Source organism: Haliotis rufescens, unplaced genomic scaffold (assembly GCF_023055435.1).
Source record: "Haliotis rufescens isolate VD_foot unplaced genomic scaffold, xgHalRufe1.0.p SCAF_48, whole genome shotgun sequence".
Classification (NCBI taxonomy): Eukaryota; Metazoa; Mollusca; class Gastropoda; order Lepetellida; family Haliotidae; genus Haliotis; species Haliotis rufescens.
In genome coordinates this window covers 1321601-1336183 of record NW_025964201.1, presented here as the reverse complement: position 1 = coordinate 1336183, position 14583 = coordinate 1321601, and the positions used below count along the sequence as shown (strand labels likewise).

At 42.3% G+C, this 14583-nt stretch overlaps 1 protein-coding gene across 1 annotated transcript in view; it reads right to left on the bottom strand.

The window, feature by feature from the left end:
- Positions 1–14583, bottom strand: part of LOC124117646 (E3 ubiquitin-protein ligase listerin-like) — a 46356-nt gene that overhangs the window by 29804 nt on the left and 1969 nt on the right. The window contains exons 4-12 of the mRNA XM_048383433.1: positions 13500–13730; positions 11141–11193; positions 8166–8346; positions 7028–7201; positions 6604–6794; positions 5899–6037; positions 4651–5340; positions 4188–4416; positions 3447–3598 (exon numbers count right to left, since the gene is read on the bottom strand). Of these exons, the coding sequence (XP_048239390.1) occupies positions 3447–3598; positions 4188–4416; positions 4651–5340; positions 5899–6037; positions 6604–6794; positions 7028–7201; positions 8166–8346; positions 11141–11193; positions 13500–13730 (2040 nt within the window). The remainder of the gene's footprint in view (positions 1–3446; positions 3599–4187; positions 4417–4650; positions 5341–5898; positions 6038–6603; positions 6795–7027; positions 7202–8165; positions 8347–11140; positions 11194–13499; positions 13731–14583) is intronic.

Genomic DNA, 14583 nt, shown 5'->3' with positions numbered 1-14583 from the left:
ACATTCATCCCTACACTGGTAGGACCACCTACACAACACAATACATTCATCCCTACATTGGTCGGACAACCTACATAACACAATACATTCATCTCTACATTGGTAGGACCACCTACATAACACAATACATTCATCCCTACACTGGTAGGACCACCTACACAACACAATACATTCATCCCTACATTGGTCGGACAACCTACATAACACAATACATTCATCCCTACACTGGTAGGACCACCTACACAACACAATACATTCATCCCTACACTGGTCGGACCACCTACACGACACAATACATTCATCCCTACATTGGTCGGACAACCTACATAACACAATACATTCATCCCTACATTGGTCGGACCACCTACATAACACAATACATTCATCCCTACATTGGTCGGACCACCTACATAACACAATACATTCATCCCTACATTCGTCGGACCACCTACATAACACAATACATTCATCCCTACATTGGTCGGACCACCTACATAACACGATACATTCGTTCCTACACTGGTCGGACCACCTACACAACACAATACATTTGTTCCTACACTGGTCGGACCACCTACATAACACAATACATTCATCCCTACATTGGTAGGACCACCTACACAACACAATACATTCGTCCCTACACTGGTCGGACCACCTACACGACACAATACATTCATCCCTACACTGGTAGGACCACCTACACAACACAATACATTTGTTCCTACACTGGTCGGACCACCTACACAACACAATACATTCGTTCCTACACTGGTAGGACCACCTACATAACACAATACATTCGTCCCTACATTGGTCGGACCACCTACATAACACAATACATTCATCCCTACATTGGTCGGACCACCTACATAACACAATACATTCATCCCTACATTGGTAGGACCACCTACACAACACAATACATTCATCCCTACACTGGTAGGACCACCTACACGACACAATACATGCATCCCTACATTGGTCGGACAACCTACATAACACGATACATTCGTTCCTACACTGGTAGGACCACCTACATAACACAATACATTCATCCCTACATTGGTAGGACCACCTACATAACACAATACATTCATCCCTACACAGGTAGGACCACCTACACAACACAATACATTCATCCCTACACTGGTAGGACCACCTACACGACACAATACATTCATCCCTACATTGGTCGGACAACCTACATAACACGATACATTCGTTCCTACACTGGTAGGATCACCTACATAACACAATACATTCATCCCTACATTGGTAGGACCACCTACATAACACAATACATTCATCCCTACACTGGTAGGACCACCTACACAACACAATACATTCATCCCTACACTGGTCGGACCACCTACAGAACACAATACATTCATCCCTACACTGGTAGGACCACCTACTCGACACAATACATTCATCCCTACATTGGTCGGACAACCTACATAACACGATACATTCGTTCCTACACTGGTAGGATCACCTACATAACACAATACATTCATCCCTACATTGGTAGGACCACCTACATAACACAATACATTCATCCCTACACTGGTAGGACCACCTACACAACACAATACATTCATCCCTACACTGGTCGGACCACCTACAGAACACAATACATTCATCCCTACACTGGTAGGACCACCTACACGACACAATACATTCATCCCTACATTGGTCGGACAACCTACATAACACAATACATTCATCCCTAGATTGGTCGGACCACCTACATAACACAATACATTCATCCCTACATTGGTCGGACCACCTACACAACACAATACATTCATCCCTACACTGGTAGGACCACCTACACAACACAATACATTCATCCCTACATTGGTCGGACAACCTACATAACACAATACATTCATCTCTACATTGGTAGGACCACCTACATAACACAATACATTCATCCCTACACTGGTAGGACCACCTACACAACACAATACATTCATCCCTACATTGGTCGGACAACCTACATAACACAATACATTCATCCCTACACTGGTAGGACCACCTACACAACACAATACATTCATCCCTACACTGGTCGGACCACCTACACGACACAATACATTCATCCCTACATTGGTCGGACAACCTACATAACACAATACATTCATCCCTACATTGGTCGGACCACCTACACAACACAATACATTCATCCCTACACTGGTCGGACCACCTACACGACACAATACATTCATCCCTACATTCGTCGGACCACCTACATAACACAATACATTCATCCCTACATTGGTCGGACCACCTACATAACACGATACATTCGTTCCTACACTGGTCGGACCACCTACACAACACAATACATTTGTTCCTACACTGGTCGGACCACCTACATAACACAATACATTCATCCCTACATTGGTAGGACCACCTACACAACACAATACATTCGTCCCTACACTGGTCGGACCACCTACACGACACAATACATTCATCCCTACACTGGTAGGACCACCTACACAACACAATACATTTGTTCCTACACTGGTCGGACCACCTACACAACACAATACATTCGTTCCTACACTGGTAGGACCACCTACATAACACAATACATTCGTCCCTACATTGGTCGGACCACCTACATAACACAATACATTCATCCCTACATTGGTCGGACCACCTACATAACACAATACATTCATCCCTACATTGGTCGGACCACCTACATAACACAATACATTCATCCCTACATTGGTCGGACCACCTACATAACACAATACATTCATCCCTACATTGGTCGGACCACCTACATAACACAATACATTCATCCCTACATTGGTCGGACCACCTACACAACACAATACATTCATCCCTACATTGGTCGGACCACCTACATAACACAATACATTCATCCCTACATTGGTAGGACCACCTACACAACACAATACATTCGTCCCTACACTGGTAGGACCACCTACACGACACAATACATTCATCCCTACATTGGTCGGACAACCTACATAACACAATACATTCATCCCTACATTGGTAGGACCACCTACACAACACAATATTCAACAGTCAACACAATTTCTTTCCAAAATGTACCCCTACAACAAATTTCATACTTGTTGTGTTACCATAGTTACACCCCAAGGATGTTGTATTATGAGCATTTACAGAATGAGTGAGTGAGTATGATTTAACGCCACTTCTGTCAATATTCCAGGAATATCACAGCGGCTTCACACATTGTACTCATGTCAGGAATCGAATCCGTGTCTTAAGCGTGACGAGTGAACGCTTTAACCACTAGGCTACCAGACCGCCCCTAGCATTAAGAGATTACACACATCACATGACTGCAAGGGAACTGATGGAACGGACAGGAGGGTACAATGTACATCTTCCTGTTATTGTCTAACCTAAATTACTGGTCTTGTCACACATACCATCAAATTCTGGAAGAATGTCTTTGTTGCCTTGGCAACAAATGTGACAGCCTTGTCGACTCTGTCCTTGGTTCCGCTGGTGCCGAGTTTCTGCAGAGTCTTCAGGATGACCGCCAAAGTCTGCTCGATACACGCAGCATCAAATACTGGAGCTGGTGGCAGAGGCAGTGGAGTGTATCAAACACTGGTCTCCAACCTTACATGACTAAAACTCTGGACTAGTTTCCTCAGATGTATGTGCTTAATGTAGACTTGGAGAGGTATATGTCAGATACTAACATGAGACCACCACCCCCTAGTCTTGCTGAAGTTTGAAGTGATGCAGTCTTACTCAACACAGCAATAAACATTAACATGCCATATTTTTATGTACACTTATAATTTTGTCCACCCAGTATACAGTGAGTTAGTGAGTGAGAGAGTGAGTATGGTTTTACACAAGTTTTAGCAATATTCCAGCAATATCATGGTGGGGGACACCTGAAGTGGGCTTCATTCATTGTACCTATTTCGGGAATATCATGTCTTTGGCGTGATGAGCGAACACTTCAACCACTACACAACACCACCGCCCTCAGTATACAGTGAAACCACATTAACCAAGAGCAAAGTACACTTATACAAGCAACATAACTCTGTTCCATAAATCAAATATTTTTTACTTCCTTTTTGTTGCTTAACGCTAAACAGCAATATAACTCAGCCATAAAATTCAGCCATTTTTCATTTGATAAACCTCACCTTCATTGATGGTAGCTGACAGGACGAGAGTTATCAGAGCCCAGCCATGTTCAAGGACGTCCTGGTTTCCTGAGCTCTCGATGCTCATCTTGCAGATCTCATCACCAAGGGAGATAATCCTGTCAGTCAGCACGGAACTCTTCAGCCATGAAGTCACAGATGGTGTGGAGTCATGTATCTCCAGGGCCTTGGTGATCAGGTTACACAGTAACACTGGACTTGTCAGACCCTGACAATACAACAGAAGTAGTTTCATGGAAACAGTCTTCATTTTCATAACATCAACACTGAGAGTGCAAGGTGTAACACAAAATAAATTGTCAAGAGATTGCTATTGATACCAAAATAAACACATATACAGATCAACAGATGAAACACAACTGCCCATGCACGTTACCTTGGCCACTGATATTATATGGGATACTGATGACAAAATAAATTTAAATTGTCAAACAATACTAACCTTTGCAAGCTGTGTCATGATATCTAGGGCTTGGCTGTCCTCTACCTGTGACAGACACACCATTATCACATCCAACAGACACATGACATGCTCCTCCTTGTCTGACGTCTGCTCCTTGTCTGACGTCTGCTCCTTGTTTACCCATGGAATGATCACACCACTCACAAAACTTAAGTAAACATTGGTCCCTGCTTCCAGTGAGGAAATAGTCAACAACTTCTCTAACATCTCCTTTGAGCTGTAAAGTTTAAATATCCTTGAAAACACACTGAGAAACTCCATGCCCTCAGCTCGTAAACATTTTGTAAACACGTAGCTGGACACTGAGTTGACGAACACCTGACTGGATCCACACATCTCGACCGGATCAAGCTTCAAGTCTTCAACAGTCAAATCATCGGCAAACTTCACCTTGTCTGTCTTGGCCTTCATGACAGAGTTGGGCCTGAGTTGCCCTGACACAAGGGAGAGAAGTCTGCTGGAGAAGGTGTGGAAGTGCGGGGTGTTGGCGAGGGTGGGGTACGTTTCCTCGATCATCTGCAGCAGGTTCCTGTAGCACATGGTGGCCAGCGACGCCCCGCTGTCCGTCCTCTCTAGGGCTGTGGTGAGCTGGGCGAACAAGCCATACAGGGGAGTCTTGTACAGGGTGGACTTGGTCTCTACCAGGGAGGACTCCACCACAGGCAACATCTGAATACAGAAAATGATGATGATGATGATGATGATGATGCTGATGATGCTGATGATGCTGACAGGCTTTTTTCACTCATGCTCACCATTATTTACCCTGTCAATGGATCAGTGTGCACTCGATTTTCAATCTGAACTCCCTCCCACAATGCAAGCTGCCTTTGAGGCACTAGAAGATTAATTGTTACATTACATGCTGAAAATATATGGAGTTGTCAGGCTAAACAGACATGTTTATAGTGTATGTAGTGCATACTGTATAGCAGCTCGCAGTCTGTGTTTTCCTCCAGACTGATATGTGGAAGGATGTGTTTGGTGACATATCATACTGACTTCATGACCAGAGATATATCTCATGCGAACTTTGGAACCAGCAAAATTTGCTTTTATATATATATGTGTGTGTATAATGCAAGCTGCCTGTGGGGCACTAGAAGATTAATTGTTACATTACATGCTGAAAATATATGGAGTCGTCAGGTTAAACAGACATATATATATATTATCTATCCAGGGTATCACAAGGTTACTCTCCGTCTCCCACTGCTCGCCACCTACCTGGTCCAGCAACAGACAGTTGATTGTCTCCCCCTGGCTTTCGGCCAGCTCCTTCACGGTGTACTGACAACACTCAAACAGTGCAGTGACCAGGGCCGAACTCTCACTCACACTCAGCTGCAGGCTCTCTACACTCAGGCTGGAAAGGGAATGGTAGGTGCAGTTATCTGTCACGTCCATATAAGGTTTGTCAAAATAGATTTCTTGTAACCCCTCCTCTAAAATTGCCTACCCCTTAAATATTTTTAGTTTTTTTAAGCATTGTTAAGAATAATATATTCAACTCAAGTTTCGCTTAGGCACCTGATTCCGACTTTTTGCACTTCATCAGGTCATGAGTAACAAGCATGTTTTCAACTGGACTAAATGTGCTACATTCTGGTAAGGTTTTATCCATAAATTCCCTACCTTATGTGTATCACTTCTAAATGCCTTTCAAAGACCAAGTACTAGGTTTAGGATGTAGAGCTTTTGTGGGATTCTAGTCTCAGCTTACTATCTCAAGCTAGATCATCTATCCTAATCTATCCGTAATAGATTACCTCATCAAAGGACAACATCACAATTTCACAGATGATCAGAGAAAAATCGAGACTTGACCGGTTCATATGTCTTTCAAGTAAAGCACAACACCGCCCCCACCTGAACAACTGTTCACATTACACCCTGTACAAGTTATCTGTGAAATAACCCAGCACAACCTACCCCGTCCTGAAGCAGGTGAACAGTTCCATGTAGAACTTCTTGGGTTCTCCGGACAGACTTCCTGGAATCTGGCTCAAGAGAGGCAGAAGATTGGGGCCAATAACTGAAGCATTTCCATGGCAACCTTTCTCCAACAAAGTGCGTAATTTGGGCCAAAATGCCTTTGGCCATGACACATGATTCCAGGACTCCTGCAACAGAAAACAACAACAATCAAGTATCGTCCCACTACTAGTCAGTATGAGTGTAATCAAAGTTAAACATGGATAGGGACACGATAACAACGTTATCATCCTAGAGACCAGTTACAGGTATATCAACATGTGAAGCACAAAATGTAACTACTCCAGTATTTCAGCTGGCTACAGCATCACTGCAGGGCATAGGCTGATATTAGTAAATATGTGAAACCATGGCAACTCACAGGTAGGTATTTGACCAATGAGAGAACAGCTTCCCAGAGAGCTGAACAAACGACTGGATCGGAACTGTCAATGTTGTGCAATATAAGGGGAGATAACTTGGAGATGTAATCCTGAGCAACAGCTGGCAATATCTGACACAGGCTGGCACAGAATGAATACTGTCCACTCTTGATCTGTAACACATTCAACATGGCATCATAGTCAACATTCAACATGGCAGCACATTCAACATGGCAGCATATTTAACATTCAACATGGCAGCATATTTAACATTCAACATGGCAGCATATTTAACATTCAACATGGCAGCATAGTCAACATTCACCATGACAGCATAGTCAACATTCACCATGACAGCATATTCAACATTCAACATGGCAGCAGTCAACATTCACCATGGCAGCATATTCAACATTCACCATGACAGCATATTCAACATTCACCATGACAGCATATTCAACATTCAACATGGCAGCACATTTAACATTTGACATTCACCATGACAGCATATCTAACATTCACCATGGCAGCAGTCAACATTCAACATGGCAGCATATTTAACATTGTACATGGCAGCATATTTAACATTCAACATGGCAGCATAGTCAACATTCACCATGACAGCATATTCAACATTCAACATGGCAGCATAGTCAACATTCAACATGGCAGCATATTCAACATTCAACATGGCAGCATAGTCAACATTCACCATGACAGCACATTCAACATTCAACATGGCAGCAAGATCTTCACAAGAAGTTGCTACAGCATTGGCACTAAATGTTTATAACCATGGCAACAATTAAATATTAAATTAAATTGAAGGTAATTAACAAAGACTATAGCATTATGCTGTCAATGAAAGTGTTTGAGAAGGATGTTAAATAAGAAAACAACAGATGATTGATTATTGTTTAACCAATACTATAACAGATATTTCCCAGCCTTGAATTGCGTGAAACCAGAGAAAGTAGTAAATAGCTTTATCAGTGGTCAACACCATCAGAATATAATGTAGTCACAAGATCCCCTCAGCTTTTACCACATGTATACTGGGGAAGTATTCAGCCTCGGAATGAATGAAACGTGATCGCTGATGATTGTGAAGTCAGTTACACCCATAACAAGTCTTACACTGCTGATGGAGGACTTGGAGTGTTTCCAGAACTTCCCATCATTCAACAGTCCCTGCATGTGTCCAGTGAGGGCAGCAGGGGAGTCGGCAGGGAGGGACAACAGCATCTTCCTCAGCGCCAGGAAAGACGACGTGACGACGCGGTTGTACCTGGTCTCCATCTCCTCCAGGGAGCTGGTCCTGAAGCAAGTCGTCTCTCATGTCACAGTGCTCAGGTAGAGGCAAAATAGTTTTTCAGTTACTGCTTCGAAACATACAATGTGAAAGGATCTGTCGAAAATTTATATTTTTTTTACATATATTTTTCAGGACATCCAACATGTTCAGTGAACAACTATTTCTTTCTGAAACTGGAGGCAAATATGTTTTATTATCTCAGGCCTCAAAGTAGTGACTAAACTGGTCGCCAATGCGACCTAAATTTCCATTTGTCTACTGCCTAAAATTCAGAGGTAGCCAAATGACTACCTTGAAAAATATCCTGTGGCGACTAAATTCTATTGCTACACATATGTAGACACAAAAATAAACATATCTGCTACTAATTTTTCTTGCAAATAATTCCTCCAAAAGTCACCAATGAACAAAAATACATAAATATTAATGTAATTAGTATTTTATTTAAGTTGATAGTTTATTGGATAAGCAAGGATATGCCTATATAATCTAGTACAGGTAACAAAAATTACATCATTGTTTGAGTCACAAATAACAAAAATCAAGTACAGTTTCCACTAATATACAATAGAAGTTATTTGATAAAAGATAATTTCAAATGCTTTTGGCTACCAACTTCTTAATTTTACCACTGGCTACTTGGTAAAAAATTAAACTTTGAGGCCTGCCTCAACTGGTAATTAATACAGTGAGTGCATGTTGTTTTCAAACCACAGTCAGCGATATTACAGCTACATCATGGAGTGTACCAATTATAAAGTCTGAGTGGTTGATGACATGAGCACCACTCCACGTCCATGTGGTGTGATGATACAGTCAGTGATATTACAGCTACATCATGCAGTGTACCAATAATAAAGTCTGAGTGGTTGATGACATGAGCACCACTCCACGTCCCTGTGGTGTGATGATACAGTCAGCGATATTACAGCTACATCATGGAGTGTACCAATAATAAAGTCTGAGTGGTTGATGACATGAGCACCACTCCACGTCCATGTGGTGTGATGATACAGTAAGCGATATTACAGCTACATCATGGGAGCGTATCAATAACAAAGTCTGAGTGGTTGATGACATGAGCACCACTCCACGTCCATGTGGTGTGATGATACAGTCAGCGATATTACAGCTACATCATGGAGTGTACCAATAATAAAGTCTGAGTGGTTGATGACATGAGTACCACTCCAAGTCCCTGTGGTGTGATGATACAGTCAGCGATATTACAGCTACATCATGGAGTGTACCAATAATAAAGTCTGAGTGGTTGATGACATGAGCACCACTCCACGTCCATGTGGTGTGATGATACAGTCAGCGATATTACAGCTACATCATGGAGTGTACCAATAATAAAGTCTGAGTGGTTGATGACATGAGCACCACTCCACGTCCATGTGGTGTGATGATACAGTCAGCGATATTACAGCTACATCATGGAGTGTACCAATAATAAAGTCTGAGTGGTTGATGACATGAGCACCACTCCACGTCCATGTGGTGTGATGATACAGTCAGTGATATTACAGCTACATCATGGAGTGTACCAATAATAAAGTCTGAGTGGTTGATGACATGAGCACCACTCCACGTCCCTGTGGTGTGATGATACAGTCAGCGATATTACAGCTACATCATGGAGTGTACCAATAATAAAGTCTGAGTGGTTGATGACATGAGCACCACTCCACGTCCCTGTGGTGTGATGATACAGTCAGCGATATTACAGCTACATCATGGAGTGTACCAATAATAAAGTCTGAGTGGTTGATGACATGAGCACCACTCCACGTCCATGTGGTGTGATGATACAGTCAGCGATATTACAGCTACATCATGGAGTGTACCAATAATAAAGTCTGAGTGGTTGATGACATGAGCACCACTCCACGTCCATGTGGTGTGATGATACAGTCAGCGATATTACAGCTACATCATGGAGTGTACCAATAATAAAGTCTGAGTGGTTGATGACATGAGCACCACTCCACGTCCCTGTGGTGTGATGATACAGTCAGCGATATTACAGCTACATCATGGAGTGTACCAATAATAAAGTCTGAGTGGTTGATGACATGAGCACCACTCCACGTCCATGTGGTGTGATGATACAGTCAGCGATATTACAGCTACATCATGGAGTGTACCAATAATAAAGTCTGAGTGGTTGATGACATGAGCACCACTCCACGTCCATGTGGTGTGATGATACAGTCAGCGATATTACAGCTACATCATGGAGTGTACCAATAATAAAGTCTGAGTGGTTGATGACATGAGCACCACTCCACGTCCCTGTGGTGTGATGATACAGTCAGCGATATTACAGCTACATCATGGGAGTGTACCAATAATAAAGTCTGAGTCAGTTAACCCGTGAAGATCTGGGTTAGAATAGGTCTTCAGCAACCCATACTTGCCATAAATGATAAAGGCAACAATGCTTTTCATAAGAGGCAACTAACGGGATCGGGTGGTCAGACTCGCTCACTTGGTTGATGCATGTCATTGTATCCAAATTGAAAAGATTGAAGCTCATGATATCAATCACTGGATTGTTTGGTCCAGACTTGATTATTTACAGATCACTGTCATGTAGCTTGAATATTGTTGACTGTTGACTGTGGTGTTAAACAACAAACAAAGAAACCAACCAACCAACCAACCAACAAACAAATAAACAAAGAAACAAACAAACAATCATGTGTCCGCTCCAACAAGCAAAGCACCCTGGGCCTATTCTGGCCTGACCAGGCTCTAAGTGGGAGCACCCCCCTTCCCTCCAGTAACTCACTTGGGCTCACTGAGAGTGGCCGGCGTCTGTGTGGTCAGGTTGTCCACCAGGAACTGGAACAACAGAGAAAGTGATGATGTTACATCATGTCTGCCTCACTACTGATCACAGTAACTACTGTGTGTGGTGTGATGATGGAGGGCCCACCAGGCTTTGCCCGAGTCTTCAAAACTTTTCTAAGGTGTCATTTTCCAAAAAAAATAACTGATGTCCAATTTCATAATAAATTACCGAAAATTGTGGGTTTGGACCCCAGTTCGCCCTGATTATGTTTCTAGGTTTGTCAGCACCAAACCTGTTTCACCAAAGTGGTAAACACCTAAAACCTGCATCACTTCGGGAATTCCTCCCACATTAAGCTGACACGCCGTCATAGAACTGAATACAGTAAATTATACATTGTTAATTTTGTAACCACAAAACATAATCTGAACAAAAACAAATTCAACTGACTTGCAAACATCAACACATTATTAAAATGACAATGCCCTGAAATATAGCGTTACCGTTATATAGTTAAAATGGATGGAATTTGTTTTCACATAAAAAGAAACAACAATATCAGTTTTGAAACATTTACTGCAATCAACACAAATGTCACTGACCCATAGAACAAACCAGATGACGTCACCCATCCCTATCCTATGACGTCACCTAACAACGGGCGTGATAATGGCCCGTCGTCAAGCAATATGAGGGCATTATCAAGTTACAGTGGCCCGCTCATTTCTGATAACATGCGGGTGGTTTAATGATAATTCTATCCATTTTAGCTATAATTTCTGAAAACATACGGACTGTTTAATGATAATTCTAAAAAATTTACCTAGAATAGTGGTTAGCCTGTTGTCTCGCTCTTTAAGGTTGTATGAATCGTTGTTTATTGGAATCCATAACACTTCTGATTAACATCAAAATTAAATTTTATCAGTGTAATACTATTGTGTGATGGAAAACTTCTGAACTTAATTATCATTTAACAGGAAGCTATGTGCTGCATATTTTTAGACTTTTAGCTCTTGATGAGCTAGATGCAGGAACTCCAAGTGATATAGCAAATACAAGCTCCCCAGTACAAGTATTGATACTTAATTCTGATAGCTTGCCAGGAAGGCTGTTCTGTTTATTGGATTTTCAAGCTTCAAACATAGCTGATATTGGTTGTATCTCAGATTTTAATATTCTGACATTATAGTGTCAAAAGCAACTGATTTTGACAGACTGATTGATCTGCGTCACAATTGACGCAATGGGAAATAATGGTGCATAATTTCTATTTGGACTGTGTCAAATTCGCAGGTTTTGTGTGTAAGGGCATTCACCAGGGGTCCGGAAAATATAAAATCCCAATCGGACATTTGCATTAGGCCACGGCCCCTTCAAATAGTATATTTTTAGTACGACTTTTCACACACATTACAAGTTGTTACGTGTTCCCTCATTATTGCGTGCTTCAATATAGCGCTAACTCGGTTATAGTGCATGGTAAAGCATGGCTCACCAAATTTAATAACCGTTTAATAAACTCCAGTTTTCCAATGACACAATGTTTTCCCCCACTCACTACCATTAAACTAAAGTTCTTCAAACATGTGTTAATCTGAGAACTTAAGTTACAGAAATATCAACACTACTGACAATCTCATGATCAAAACACATCAATATAACCTGGTCTGCTACAGAGTGAGTGAGTGAGTGCACAAGGTTAAACACTACTTATCATGACTTGGAGGTTGTTAAGATCTCAGCTTGATTCAGAATACTACCATGGAGAAGTCAGCTCAAAACCCCCCATTAATAATGATGACGACATACCTCAAGGCTACCTGCCTCCACCCTAGTCTGATCCTGCCCAGCCTCCATTGATAATGATGACAACATACCTCAAGGCTACCTGCCTCCCCGCTAGTCTGATCCTGCCCACCCTCCATTAATAATGATGACGACATACCTCAAGGCTACCTGCCGCCCCCCAAGTCTGATCCTGCCCACCCTCCATTAATAATGATGACGACATACCTCAAGGCTACCTGCCGCCCCCCCAGTCTGATCCTGCCCAGCCTCCATTGATAATGATGACGACATACCTCAAGGCTACCTGCCGCCCCCCAAGTCTGATCCTGCCCACCCTCCATTCATAATGATGACGACATACCTCAAGGCTACCTGCCGCCCCCCCAGTCTGATCCTGCCCAGCCTCCATTGATAATGATGACGACATACCTCAAGGCTACCTGCCGCCCCCCAAGTCTGATCCTGCCCATCCTCCATTAATAATGATGACGACATACCTCAAGGCTACCTGCCGCCCCCCCAGTCTGATCCTGCCCACCTTCCATTGATAAAGATGACGACATACCTCAGTGATGTCAGTCTTGCAGTAGTCGATGGCATCGGTTTGTTTGGCCGGAGGGAAGGCTGCCTGGAAAGCCTGTGTGGCTGATGATGCTACGGTTGGGTACGTATCACACTGGCTCAGTAGCCAGCTTCCCATTACACTCTTCAGGTAGGGGGCGATGTTGCGACGTACGCGGGATACGAGGGTCGTCATGGCCTGCTGGGTGGCCTCCCGCACCCGATGATCCACATCCTACAAAGCAATGTGGCAGTGGACGACATAGTCTAGCTGAACTGATTTCATCTTACTCCACAATGAGTGAGTGAGTGAGTGAGTGAGTGAGTTGGGTTTAACGCTTCTTGAACACTATTCCAGTTACTTCACAGTGTGTAACATAAATATGGAAGGAAAGGTTGAAGTGATGCCAGTCCCAGACAAATTCTGCACTAAAAAACTTTCCCCCTCAACGAACTCCTGTGCATCATGTCACTGATATGCATGGTGTTATTGATATTTATTCATGGTTTCATTATTAATATATAGCTTATGTAGTCATAATACCATAACATATTTAAAGCAAGAATTGTTTCTTTCAAATTTTGTTTCATTGTAGGATTCATATTTTGTATTTCTGAATCACATGTTAAATGTTTGAGCATCATCCATTTGCAAAATTTTATAGAAAAGCTTGAAAATAATGAAAATTAGTGCACTGATTGATAAAAAGGGCAAATTTCGCAATGTTTCTGCAATTCAGCCGTAAGTTACATTTTCATCAAATCTTTCCACACTTGCAGAATGGCAGATTCGTCTAGGAGCGATATAATAGACATGCTTCCTTAAATATACGGTGTAAGCTTTCAGCATAAAGCATCAAAAGGAAAAGTGACATTGTTGTAAGTAGAGCTTCCACTAAATGTCTCATCAATGTCTGGTAGGTGGGCCTCAACGTGCAATACATTAACCAAATCCATGGATCTAAAGGGAAAGCTTTGTTATGTTGTTTGTCACAGTACTTCTTATCATCTTCGTGAATGTAATAGGCATTATCATCTTCGTGTATGTAACAGGCATAACACAATGACTGATCATCTGCCAACTGCTT